Genomic DNA, 13,748 nt, shown 5'->3' on the forward strand with positions numbered 1-13,748 from the left:
GAATTATAGGTTTCTCTATACTTACATAGCCTTTTTTTTCTTTTAAAATTTTGTTAGTATTTTGCACATGTATGTGTCTGTGCGTGTTTACGCACCCATGATGTTGGTAGGAGGTGGTATATGCCATAGTGTGCATGCGGGGGGGGGTCATAGGATGACTTTGATAAGTCAGTTCCCTCCTTCCACCTTTTTGTAGGTTCTAGGGATCAAGCTCAGTTCAACATCTTGCCCATTTAGAATTCATTTTTTTCTAATCATCTGTTAATTAACTTCTCCAGTTGATTTATACAGTTTTTAGACTGCTACTAAGCCCATAGCTTTCTATTTAAGTTCTGTATTATCATTACAGAAAGCAATCCTAAAACCTCATGCAGGAGCAGTTAACAGCTTGGTATGCAAAGACAAAGTGAGAATTGCACATAAAGACATTGATTCTGTTGAGCAGCAATACAACTTCCTGGTTAACAATTTTCAGTTTGAAGATGAGAGAGGTTGGATTAGAAAATTTCCAAGTTTGAAAAAAATACCATCTAACATGCTGTGATTGAATTTCTGTTGATATCTATAAAACAACGAAATCAATAACAGAAATTAGAGACAAATAGGTCATTGTGCCTGCATTTCTAGAAGCTATTGGATTATTTTTGCCTTTATTATTTACCCTTATGTATTTGTATCTGATGTATTTGCTTTATGCAGTTTTCCCAGGACTGACTAGATCTACTTCTTTTGCTTTAACCAAAAAATCATTTTCAAATCCAAATTCAGTCTTATTCTGTCAGGAACTCCCTGGGCTGAGTTTTCCACACCTGTTGGCAATGCTTCCATTGGGCTTGTAATTCTAGCTAATTATTTTCTTCAGAAAATGTGATAAAACAAAGTGCATTCAAAGGGAAGGTATTATCCAAAGTCACAACTACTTCCAATAAATATCTCTTGTGTTGCTGACAGAACACTTCACACTCGTGCCTGAAAATGTGCCTTTAGTATGTAGATCAGGGTCTTTATTTCTGCAGGACAGCTGAAACATCCCAGAAGTGAAGCGGCTTATAAGGAAACCTCAAATTAGGGCTGTGCTCACTGATGGCCACCGCACCACTGAGTTGCATTCCTAGCATCATTCTAAGTCTGTTATCTCCTGTTTGAACAGGGGTACTCCTGTTTTATGCCATACATTATTTAATATATTTGGCTTTCCAGAGAAATGTTGGATAGACGTTCATATCAATTACTAGTCTGGTAAAATTCTATTCAAATCTGGCTAAAATCAATGGTTCCCAGGAAGATATGCGTGTTCTGGTATGTGTAGGAATCCTCTTCCACAAGTTGTGACAAATTTAATCCATAGTCCAGAGTCTAATATTTCCCTCCAGTCTTTTGAAAAGGGAATATACTTTCAAATGTGCAGGTTGTTAGGTGCTTACATCCACTAATATATCTTTCTAGGCTGTGGACTAAACTTTATGATAACTAATTAAATTGGTTATTAATATTTCTATTTAGAATTGTCATGTGTGACATATGACAGTCTGACATGTTGACAGTAGCCAGTTGGCAAGAACAGCATGGTGGGTTTCCTTGCTCAGGCCTGCAAAATCATTACTTTTTAAAACACAACCCAAGGATATTTGAGCAGTTCTTTTCCTCTTCCAGATCACATTATAAAAAGCAAATATCTTTACCTTGCTCCACAGAAAATTCATTATTCTCTGGGAGGGTTTAAGTGCTCATGAATGCTGATAAAACATGATGGCCTTCCAAGTTTCTTGCCTCTGTTACACCTAGCTTTGTCACAGTGTCCAAAAATCTCTGGATCAATTGAGGTTTGAGATTGCACTGTTTCCTACTGTCCTAAAAGAATGGACTGTGGTTTACATTTTTCATTTTTATTGATTATGGTATCTTTGAAAGCAGAATGCAAGGTATATATATTTTCTTTAGGTTAGGAATTTCACAGTTATTTGCTGAAAATCTTTATCTGCCTGTGGAGAAGTTTCCCAATAATCTTAACCTTACTTAGCTAAATTCATTTATTTTTACTGTGATAGAATATTTCCAGTATTGTTAAATGACTATTTTCTTACATCATAAAGATGATTTGGAATGGGATGGAAAATATCTTAAATTTAACAATTAAATCATTGATCTGTGGCCCTGTGCTTGATTCACTCTGTCCTGGCTTCATTGATGATGTAATATAATGTTTGAACAAAATGTATTCAAAAGAATTAATTTGTGTCACATCTTCACTAGAACTTTTAAGTTTCTTCTTTTTGTTTCTTCTTTTTTTATTTTTGAGAATTTCATACATGAGTATTGTATTTGCATTTTTTCTATCTTTTCCAGGACCCATCCAATCCTGCTCCAACTCTTGTCCCCACCACTCCCTCCCAATTACTTGTCCTCCTCATCTTTGAATATTATTGCTAACCAAACATACATAATTTGTGTGTGTGTGTGTGTGTGTGTGTGTGTGTGTGTGTGTGTATGTGGGTATAAAATTCATTGATTCCATTTAGTGGTACTCATGTGCTTAGGACTGTCCACTTGGGATTAGACACCTCTCAGGGAGCTAAACCCTAGAGAAAACCGATTCTCCCTTCCTTATCATTCATTGGTTGTAGCTATCACTATATAATTCCAACTGGCCTGGAGTTCAGTATGTAAAACAGGCTGGCTGGCCCTGCCTCTGCCTCTTCAGTGCTAGGATGAAAAGCATAAACCACCATACTGGCAGTCAGAAGTCTTCTTAACTGTATATAATAATTAATATAAAAAGGTCAACCATTTGATTATTTTAATCCGTACGCTAATAATTCAGAATGTATATGCAGTTATCACTATATTTAAATACTCATATGATGGTTCTAAAAGGATTGTAAGTGGCTGACAAGAAACAAATTCCCACATTTTTAAGTGTATTTGCTTAATTTACATAGCTAGGTGGTAACATTAGGCTTTATACACTGCAATCTAAGTATAATAAGTATATTTGCTTAATCCAAACAACTGGATGTGAATATTAGGCTCTGTATAATGGAAGCTACTAACCTAATTACACTTTAAATTGAGTAGTAAACATTAAATTAAACATCTATAGCTCACTAACCCAGTGACAGCAGGAGACAACTCAAAGCTGCCTTGGAGGCTCATTCAATTACTTAGTGGGAGCCAAGTAACTAATATAACTACAGGAGAAAAGATTAGGAAACCACCAGAATAAAGATCATCAGAAAAGAACCAAATAGGGTTTGGAGAGAAAACGCACACAATGCTGATTCAGAGGTACAATTACACGTAGGCATATAAGCATACATGTAACAAACCTGATGAACGAAGGTGGGGCAAGCAGACATGCTCAGAAAAGCCAAGAGTTGGAAAGATCACACTGGCAAGGAGTACAGGCAAATCACTGTGCAGCTGAAATTAAATGCACTTGAGAACAAAGAAGAGAAGGAGTGGCAAATACCCTAAAAACAGCAACTGTGTTTCTAGCTCAGCTGTAGAGTACTTGCCTTGTACAAAAGGCCCTGGGTTCCACATTCAGTACCACAAGCAACTGAAACCAAATAAAAAACAAGCAGAATCATGGTATCATGCAAGGAAGTTATTGTCTGAGATGAATTAATTGTTTCTTTTAGTTTATTTCTTTATTTATGCTATAACCTGTTCCAAAAGGTTTTCAACCATATTTCAAGAAATATGAGAAAAAAAGATAAAGCCAGTGAGTGAGGCTGGGAAACAACACGTATGCTGAATAATCCTATTTAGGTTCCCAGCCTCCAAAGTAAACAGCAAATTGTAATCTGTTACAAGATTTCCAGGGGCCATAAGAAACAGACTCCAGCTGCTCACCAGAGGCATGTGGGTTGAGACATCAGTGAAATTTATCTCATATTTTTAATCAAGAGAACAGACTTCCTGATAAAGTAGATAGCACTCTCAATGTCATTTCCACAATAAATACGATATAAAATTCTCAGTAATGATTATATAATTTCCTCAGTTCAGTCCACATCATAACTTCATAAATATTTCAGAAAAGGCAGTTATGCAAATGACCTCGATACGCCACTCCCAAATGGTCTGCCTTATCCAAGAGCAAATTTTAGACTATCCAGAGCAAATCATGTCAGTTTGATCATCCTCAGTGAATACCATTTTCACAACAAATGGGTCATAGTTGAGGTAGCTTTCATAATAAAGACCTTATGTACCAGAAGATAATATGCCAAATAATTTCCATCTAGGAAATGCTGCTAATTAACTACATTTTCAAAGATAGGCCACTCTGGTTAAATACCCTCTACTTAGCTCATTTCCTGCTGGTTGTTGTTTTCTTCTCTAGAGAGAGTTATTCCACTTGATAAAATGTGCAAGAATATTATTCTTAGGTATAGCTCCCTAGGTGGTTGTTAAGAGCATATTTTGTTTATAGTGCAATTCTGAAAATGTTATAAACTTGGAGAGATTACAAACGCACCTTATTCTGTTAATGCACTAAAATAAATATGTGAATTTAAAATCTCAATACTCCAGGCTCTAAAGTTTTTTTGTTGTTGTTGTCATAGGGGAAAACAACTCTATTGACCTAAAAAGCAGAGCTTTTGTTGTTGGTGCATGTCTGTTGTTTGTTTTGTGGTGCTGGGAACTGAATCTTGGGCCTCATGCATGCTAGGCAAGTGTTCTATTTTGAGCTATAGTCCTTGGCCAAGATGCAGTGTTTTCAGGTAGAGAACTGCTCCTCCACTAAGAAACCTTAAGTCAATAGTTTGGGGCCAACAATAGGGCCACCAAGGAACAACAAAGGTGACATACTTCTGTTCGTTTTTTGTCCTGAGACTGAGGTCTGGGGCTTTTCCCTTCAGCGAGTAGGGCTCTCTTTCAGACCAGCTGGTCCAAACCAGTTCAGATAAGACTGGGCCAGATCTGTACACCTCATCATTTGAAGGCACAAACTGATCAGCCTTCTCTTCTTTTTGTTAGAGGAAAAGAACTACTGAAGCCCTTAAAACTCAGATCCGCCCCCAGAGAGGTGGAGTCTCGGTTTTGGATCCCTCACTCCACTTATGGAGAGCCTCAGTGTTGAATGCGTTTATGGATGTGTGATTCGTTATCTTTCAATAAAAGTTTGTTTCTTGCTCATTGCTGGTCTGAGATGCTTCCTGCCTTTCTTTAATTGACCGAGAAAACCAACGCAACCTCATCCCTAGACTGAATTCTGATCACAACTCGAAAATAAAAACATTACTGAGAGACCCACAAAAGCTCCAAAGCCTTGAACTAATGCACACTTGGCGGGAGTTTCCCGGAGGTGGCACAGTGAGTCCAAGTCCCTACGGTCTTGACAAACGGGTTGTCACCAGGAATAAAGGTTACCTCAGGTCTGCAGCTTTCCGGGTCTTGTTAGTGCACATCACCTCCCTGGTCTGATATCCAATCTCGATATCCCAGTATCTGTTCTCCTGTCTGTTCTGTCTGTTTTTGTTTCTCTTCTTCTTGATGAGCTCACGGGCCTCTGGGTCTTTCACAGCTTTGCCTCGTTCCTTCTCCCGCTCCTTATTCTTTCCGCGTCGCCGGGCTTGCCTCGCTTGTCGCGAGTGCGGCACTGAGCATGCGCTCCAGGGCCCCACCTGCAAGCTGTACAAGCTCTCCTCAGCCTGGCACGGGCTGGACTGGCACACCTGGAACTCCGTCAGGTTGGGACAGCCTGAGCCTCCGAACTGCGGCGGTGCCACCACGTGCCGAGTGCGGTGCTGCAGCCCACTGCCGCAGGTCTTGGAACACTCTGACCAGGCAGAAAACTCAGACACGATGCAGTCTTGCTGGCAAGGAATGAGGCAGGCCTGTTCCAGGAGGGGCTTCGGCTCAAAGTATTCGCAGATGATGTCGTCCGCAGGAATGTCCTTGTCTTTCTGGATGCACGTTATCTCTCTCACCTGGATGCCTTCCTCCCCCTTAACACACTCCCGAGGTTTCTCCAGGCTTTTGGAAATTACCGGCTGACACTGATTCCAGGGGCCCAGACTCCAGTCATACAACTCTTTGTGCCAGTCACACACTTTGAAACAGTTTTGCTGGTTACTGGGTCTCCCTGCCTGCTTGCAGTTCGTGTGCAGTGTGGTCCAGCCTTCCACGTGAGCACACCACACAGCCCGGGTTTGGATGCCACCTGGTCCACAGTCATCTCCCATACACCGTCCCCAGGGACCTAAAAGCAACCAAACAACACAAGAGTTAACAGGGCTAAGGGAAGAAAGTGACACATTATTCCCATTTCAGAAACACGACTCTAGACTAGTGCATTAACTTCCCCGACGTCTCATAAAGTAGGTCTCTGTATGAGACGACGGCAAGATAATAATCTTCCCTAAGCACTTTTACAAGAGGGAACTGTGTCACAGTGTCTATATAAGGGAACTACCGGGGCAATTTCACTTTGGGTCCTTCTGGGATTACTAAAAGTTTGCTTTGATTCATTTCCTTTATTTCAGGTGGGAAGAAATCCTTGCTTATAAAGGGCATCAGAAACTAAGTCACGGTGAAACCCATTACTCTTGTCTCACAATCCTGAACTCCATTTTAGTAAATGGTAAAGAAAATAACCCCTCATGAAAGACTTCTCCTGCAGGCTTTTCTTTTCCTGGGCAATTAACTGTTTTGCAGAAAATGCTCTCTCTCACCTCATTTTTTATTGTTGCAGTCTGTGACTGTAAAGGTCTAATGGTTGTATAGTGTGCTGCTGATAGAATTTAAAGTGTGGCCTCCTGGTAACCAGCACTAAGAAATCAAAAGTCTTCGATTAAACCCATGCTACCATCAAATTAAACCCTCACCCTTCATTTCCTCAGTGAACTACAGAGATGAGTAGGGGGATTTAGTTTCAAGTCAAAGACTTTTCCAATTTTCTGATCCTTTTGTTGAAGGATGACTTTGAGTTCTATCAATTCATTTATTTCCTAAATAGGAATTATTCGGTATTATAAAATTATTTTAGGGCACTGAAGTCAATGGTTTTAGTATGAAGTGTATTTTTTTTTTAACCCTGGAATATTTCTTAGAAGTGATACAAAACCTTACATTTCTTTTATATTTCACTTTTCTAAGATGTCATAACATTTTCAAATTGTTTACAAATTCCAACATATTAGATTGATAATACATTTTAGAAATGTGAGTAAATATAGAGCTCACATAATTACATGATTTTCAAAATGTGTTCCATGGACCTGAGGACGTATTGGATGATCTTTGTCTTCAACAAGTTCTGAGAGGTAAGATCCTTACACACACACACACACACACACACACACACACACACACACACACACTGCTGCCCTGTTTCCTCACTACAGCTTCTGTAAGAAAAGATGTAGTATTTTTACATATTATTTGTCATGTGGAGATTATACATAAATGCACGCCTTTAATCCCAGAACTTGGGAGGCAGAGGCAGGTGGATCTCTGTGAGTTCAAGGCCAGCCTGGTCTACACAATGAGTTCCAGGACAGCTGGGGCTACAGGGAGACCCTGTCTCACAAAGACCAAACCAAACAAAACAAAACAAAAATTTTGTCTGCAAGAGGTTTCTGCTACAAAAATGTGAAAACCATTAAACTAGGCCAAAGGATTCACCTTGTGGCTCAGATAAAACGGAGACAGGAAGGTCAAGTGATTTGCAAAGTTCACACCTTGAATGAATTACAAAACCAATTTGATTTCAGACCCAGTTCTCCTGACATTTAGTCTTATGATAGAGTCTAGATTTTAGAACTTTAGGTTTAGATACTTTCTTCTCTTCAAAACAATTGTTAATTTACATAAGAAGAAATGCACTTACAATATTTAAACATTTAAGTCTGTAAGTGTTTAAGTTTATTTAATAAGAAAGATGTTTAAAATTTGATGGTTATTTTCCTTACAAATGGCAAAATAGAGTTATAAGTAGAAGAGAGAATTCTTTGTAATACTGTGCTAACTAATCACATGTTCATTTAAAATAAATACTAGATATTTGACATATATAAAATATTATTTTATGAGATTCATATATAAAATGCTACAAGGGACTTAAAATGTATTTGGTAAAATAGATTTCCTGGGGTATTGATGTCAACATTTTTTAAACTGTAAAAGACTGTGAGTTTTCTCAGTGTTGGCATATAATACATAATGACATTTTAATCTTATTTCTAATTTGTCTTCAATTATTTCCCCACAAAACTCTTGATGTTTTCCTAGAGATTTGCAGAATATTTCATATAGGGGTTATAAAACTAAAGTTGCACCTCAGTAAGAAAAAATAGTAGCATGCATAAAACTCTAGAATTAATTCAATGCATCTTTGATTTCAGCTTCCTTTCTCCACTGTGCCTGAAAAAAATTATCCCATTTTCCACCACAAGCACAGTATAGAAAGATATATTTATGCTATGATCAGGGGTAAACTCCATGACATTAGGTCAGAATTTTAAAACATAACTGTCTTGTACTATCTCAGAATTTAAATCCAAAGGTAACTCAGGAGAATTTCTATTATTGTTTTCCATGCTTGATATTATGAGTTTAGACTAATTAAATGATGTTAAGCATTTTATTCTTAAAAGAAAACCAAAAGAACAGTTTTATAGAAAACTTTCACAGTGTTGATTGACCCTATTGCAATGACTTGGTGGTTGATGTTGCATGACTTTCTTGGGAAGACATGGATGAACATCTACAAACTCGGGAGGGAGCAACAATACAGACCAAAGAAATAATTCCACTCAAGTCTAATGTGGTGAACCAACGAGTTTATTAGAATTTTTTATAAGAGCACAGATGACTCACAGGCAACTGTGTTACTACACAGCTCACCCCAACTACGTCCCTGGATCTCCCTGCCCAATGTGAAGGCAAGTCCACAGAAGACAGCTTCCTCTTCTCTAATGATTGCTTACTGCTTATATAGCCTTGAGCAGAAATCTTGTAGTTTGTAACTTTTTGAGCTTCCTCATCAAGTTTCATTAGTTTCCTGAGCCTTATACTTCTCTCTCTTCCACTAGGAAGGGAATGCTTCAGTTCAGAGGAGATAGGCACACAACACCCAATGACAGTAGTTTCTTAAATAACTTATTTTTAATGACAGCAGTTATTGTAAATCCAGCTTGAAAGAAAAATAAAAATATTCTTACTTTGATACTATAGTCTTAAATTTTTAAATAAAAAAATAATGCACATATTCATTGTACGTGGTATTATGCTACATAAGGACGCTCACAGAAGTTTACATTGTCCATTTTATGTTCTTCATTAAATATAAAGTATATCACACATATGTGAACAACTTTTTACATATGTTTTATTGTATTTGAAAGTGTAAAATCTTTGCACTGGCACTAATGAAGCCATTAGTTTAATGGTTTAATTAATTTAATGGCTCAGGTAGTTGCTGTCCATAGTTTGTGTCCTTTAATTTATTGGCTTACTCTTGAATGAATTTCCTCAATGTTCCCTAATTTATTGGCTTACTCTTGAGTGAATTTTGTTCAGCAAAGGAGAAATTAGTTTGTAGATGAGAATATTGAAAATATTGGGTCTGGAGAGATGGCTCAGCAGTTAAGAACAGTGGTTGCTCTTGCAGAAGACCCAGGTTTGAATCCCAGCACTCACATGGCAACTAACAACTGTCTGTAACTCCAGTCCCAGGGGATCGGACAGCTTTTTCTGACCTCCTTGGGCACAACATAGGTGCACTTACCTACATGCCAGCAATACACGCATACATATAAAATAAAAATAAATTAAAATTTTAAAAAAGAATATTGAAAATATTGTATGACTATGTCAGCATCAGCAGGGGAAGAGGCAAAGCCCAAGGAAATTTCCACATTATTTTACACAAACAGATAATCAATAAGAATTTCTCAAGATACTTAGATAACTAGACAAAAGGGCATGTTAAATGCAAACACATGTCACTTCTAATTCTAATAACATTTGCACAGATTATTATCAACTGATTATTCATAGGTAACATTGGTTTATTTTCTGCCAAGTATATTCACATTGAGAACCAGAGATAGCATATCCCAAGAAAATGCCTCATAGATCTATAAAGATACCTACAGATGCTAAGGAGAAAGAGTAAAAGATATGAAGGTACCAGGAAAAGCAGAAGAGGCAATATAATCATTATTGAAAGAATTTATCCACCTTGCAGGCTCTAACTGCTATCTTATCTTTTCACTGCACCTTGGGTATTACACGTGTGTCCAATTAAGCACTCTCAGAACAAGATGAGATCTTTACCACCATTTACTTGATGAAGGACTGTCTACTTGTGCCCTCCAAGCAGTCTTGAAATAATCATGTATTTATTGGCAAGAAAATCACATCGAAAATTGTTCCTGACAACCAAGCATTGTCAACCCAATTAACTACTCTGTTTCTAAGAGCACTCATGCTTAAAATACAACTTGAAAACACAATATGCAAATTCTGTGAAGGGAAACACAAAGTCCACTGTCAAGCATAATATGAGACTGTGATGTGTAATATTAAATGTCACTGCAAGAATGTTAAAATTCAGCACCACATCTTACATTACTACAGGTGAAAAGGGGTGGAAAGGGGAAGGAGTGTGTGCTTGCTTTATAAGGGAACAGTAAACATTTCCAGTGGCTTGAAACCAGATTCATTTCTTGTTCTTGTTCATGATTATTTAGAGGAGACTGGGGGTCTATTTGAGCAAAGTGAATGACAAGCAGCTTTTCCTTAAAGGCTCAGGATACCGTCACCTTAGGAATGGAAATGTCTTTCTGTGCACAAATTTGGAAGACTATGTTTATTTACTATCATGTAGAATGTTTCTAGGCTGTAGGTCAATAAATGTGCGCAAAACATTTAGCTTGACCAATTTTATGTAAATCTGGAGAGAAATATTGGCGGATTTATTCTACCAGGAAGAAGTTAAAAAGACTGTTTATATGCCCAAAATATTTACATAATTGTTATTCACAAAACAAATATTTTCAAATATAATCAATGTAAAATTAACTTTAAATAAATGCTATGTAGTCTGGTAGAAGGCTAGTGGGGCTACTGTTTAAAATATGATTCTTCACCAACTTTACAAAAATGTTGATAAAGCTGAGGCTGAAGAGATGATTCAGCATTTAAGAGCACTGGCTGCTTTTGCAGAGGACCCAGGTTTGATTCTTAATCTAAGTAAGCAACCCACATGGTGCCTAACAACCATCCATAACTTCAGTTTCAGGGGATCAAACGCCCTCTTTTGACCTCCATGGGCATTGCACAACAGAGGCGCTCTTACACAAATGCAGGCAGTACACTCACACAAATAAAATAATACAAATGAAGTGTTTAGAAATTATAAAAAATGTTGATAAATGTTATTTTTAGTCTTACTAAAGAGAATTTTATAATTGCCTAGTTTCTTCATGCCATCTGAAATTTTCAAATTCAGTATAAAAATGAGTCTTTTAAGTTCAAAATTAATATTTTTCTTACTAAGTTTGACAAGTTCAGTTCTGAGATTTTTTTAAATATGTCAAGGGCATGAGAACAATGAAAAGTTGAATCCATAAGAGTCCACATTATTGACAGGTAGCCAGCAACTGTTCCAAAGAACCTTATAAAGACAAACACTATAAAAGGAGCATGAGAAAATTACGCAAACTCCTTTCTGTCATTGCTATAAAACTCTTAACTGAGCCAGGTTCTTGTTTGACCAAATATGTTTGTGTCCTTCAAATGAGACAATGCTTTCCCCTCCTGGAATTGGTTATGAACAGCATGTCCTATTTTACTACCAAGATCAAGGAGCACACAGAGAGCTTAGTAATATAGTAAATCTTGTCTCTTGAGTGCTATGCAATATATCTTTAAAGTCACAGGTAACTAAAACATGTCCTTTTCTTTTTGCTCAAGAATATATACAAAAGTGTTAGAAATCCTGCTAAATAAGAGGGGAAGTTATCCTCAACTCTAAAAGTAGATTGTAACTTCATATTTTGATGTCATTCTACTAGGCAGTAAAATATGTATCTAAGTATATATGGAACTGTGCAAAAATTGTTTTAGAATCAGCCTTCATACCTCACAATATTGTATAAAAATAATTTCATTTCAGTAGATACACATCAGTGCAAAGATTTAACCTACCACCCTTTCTTCATCTTCTTTGATCTTCAGTCTTTTTTTGCATTTAGATGTAAACTATACCTACACAATACTTTATAAAAGATTGTGTATAGTTGTATCACTTTTTGTGTATTATTTTAGTGATGTTTCTGTTAATTGACTGTTCTTTTCCAATAGTTGCAGTATTATAAAGAATACTATAATGAATATCTGTGGCATTGTACTCAGATAGGGTCAACAGCTTCCCAAATTTTCAAACTTTTGATACATGTCCAAAGTATCTCTCCTCCAAAAAAGGTACCCATGGAAATGTATGTTTGCCCAACTAATAATAATGTATGAGCATATTTCCCTTTTTGCCTCAGTGACTATTTCCCCAAATCTTGAGTCCTACTGGGGAGTTCTACTTGTTTATTTTCACTGGTCTCCCAAACTTGGACTATTTTCATTTCAATTCTGTAAGTACTGTTACCTCCAGAAAGACCTAAGAAACTTCTGCAGACATGATACTATGGTTTTCTTCAGTTCTAAACCATAATTTTTCTTCTGTTCTTTACTCATTTGATCATTCGCTATGCAGAAAAATAAGCATTTATGCTTAAGCTGTCTAAAGCAAAATCCACTGCAAATGCATTTGTTGATTTAACACAAGTATATGCTTTGCCTAGAAGATCCCTCAGGCAGACTGATAAATACACAAGCATAAAATAAATTTTTGATATTTACTCACCTAAAATAAGTTATAATTTCTTTTTCAATACAAACAAAAAAGAGCTCATGGCTTCTTTGACATGAGTTTTAATTGAATTGAATTAAATTTAAAGTATAACTCTCAAACGAGAAATCAGTTTAGTAGATAAGAAGAGATTATGCTAGAAGTCCAACTGTGCTTTCAACTTTAATGAGTAATTAAACTTCATAAAAGTTATATGAGTATCAAATTAAATGTTCAAAATTTGAACCCACTGTTTAAATCTGATGAGAAATGAATGAAAAATCAGTAACTAGGATATGTGCTTTATAATAGCTAAATATAATAACCTATTATTAGGACTTATCATGTTTGATACTTCTTGAGAAAATTACTTAGTCTTTTGGGTTCTGGTCTCCACTTTTATAAAATATGGAAAAATATGAACCATGCCATTTATTTCCATTCTCTCATAACAGCCTAAGTACAAGGAATATTTGTCATAAGTCTGTGAAGTGACTTCCCCTCACACAAAAAGATTCACATCTTTATTTGATAACATTTTAAATGTACTCTTGCCTCAACTTCCCAAGGGCTGATATTACAGGCATGCACCATTCTGCCTAGCTAGATCAGTAATCATTCCATTAGTATAGATTCTACTTAAGTGAAAATCTGTGTCAAAGTTTTTGGCAAATTTGAAGATTTAAAATTCACATTGCTGAACTGAATTTTCAATTAAATTGGAAGAAGTCCATCCTAGCATGAGTTGAACTATACACACATCCACACATCCACTATTATTGTAAATGAATTTTTATTACATACATTTGGAAAACTATCTTTTCTTCTAAATTATTTGCCAAACTGACATAAATTTTCCAACACTTTCATGAACTTTTCTTTTAATTTA

General features: G+C 36.5%; 1 protein-coding gene across 3 annotated transcripts in view; it reads right to left on the minus strand.

The window, feature by feature from the left end:
- The window catches only part of Thsd7a (thrombospondin type 1 domain containing 7A), a 444,595-nt gene that overhangs the window by 251,344 nt on the left and 179,503 nt on the right, over positions 1 to 13,748 (minus strand). For all 3 annotated transcript variants that reach the window (XR_003847217.1, XM_008854527.3, XM_029556884.1), the window contains exon 2: positions 5,380 to 6,211. Coding sequence is in view for 2 of the 3 variants with exons in the window: in XM_008854527.3 (XP_008852749.1) it covers positions 5,380 to 6,211 (832 nt within the window). In the remaining variant the exon portion in view is untranslated. The remainder of the gene's footprint in view (positions 1 to 5,379; positions 6,212 to 13,748) is intronic.

The sequence above is a fragment of the Nannospalax galili genome, unplaced genomic scaffold, assembly GCF_000622305.1.
Source record: "Nannospalax galili isolate Female #2095 unplaced genomic scaffold, S.galili_v1.0 scaffold787, whole genome shotgun sequence".
In the NCBI taxonomy this organism is placed as follows: domain Eukaryota; kingdom Metazoa; phylum Chordata; class Mammalia; order Rodentia; family Spalacidae; genus Nannospalax; species Nannospalax galili.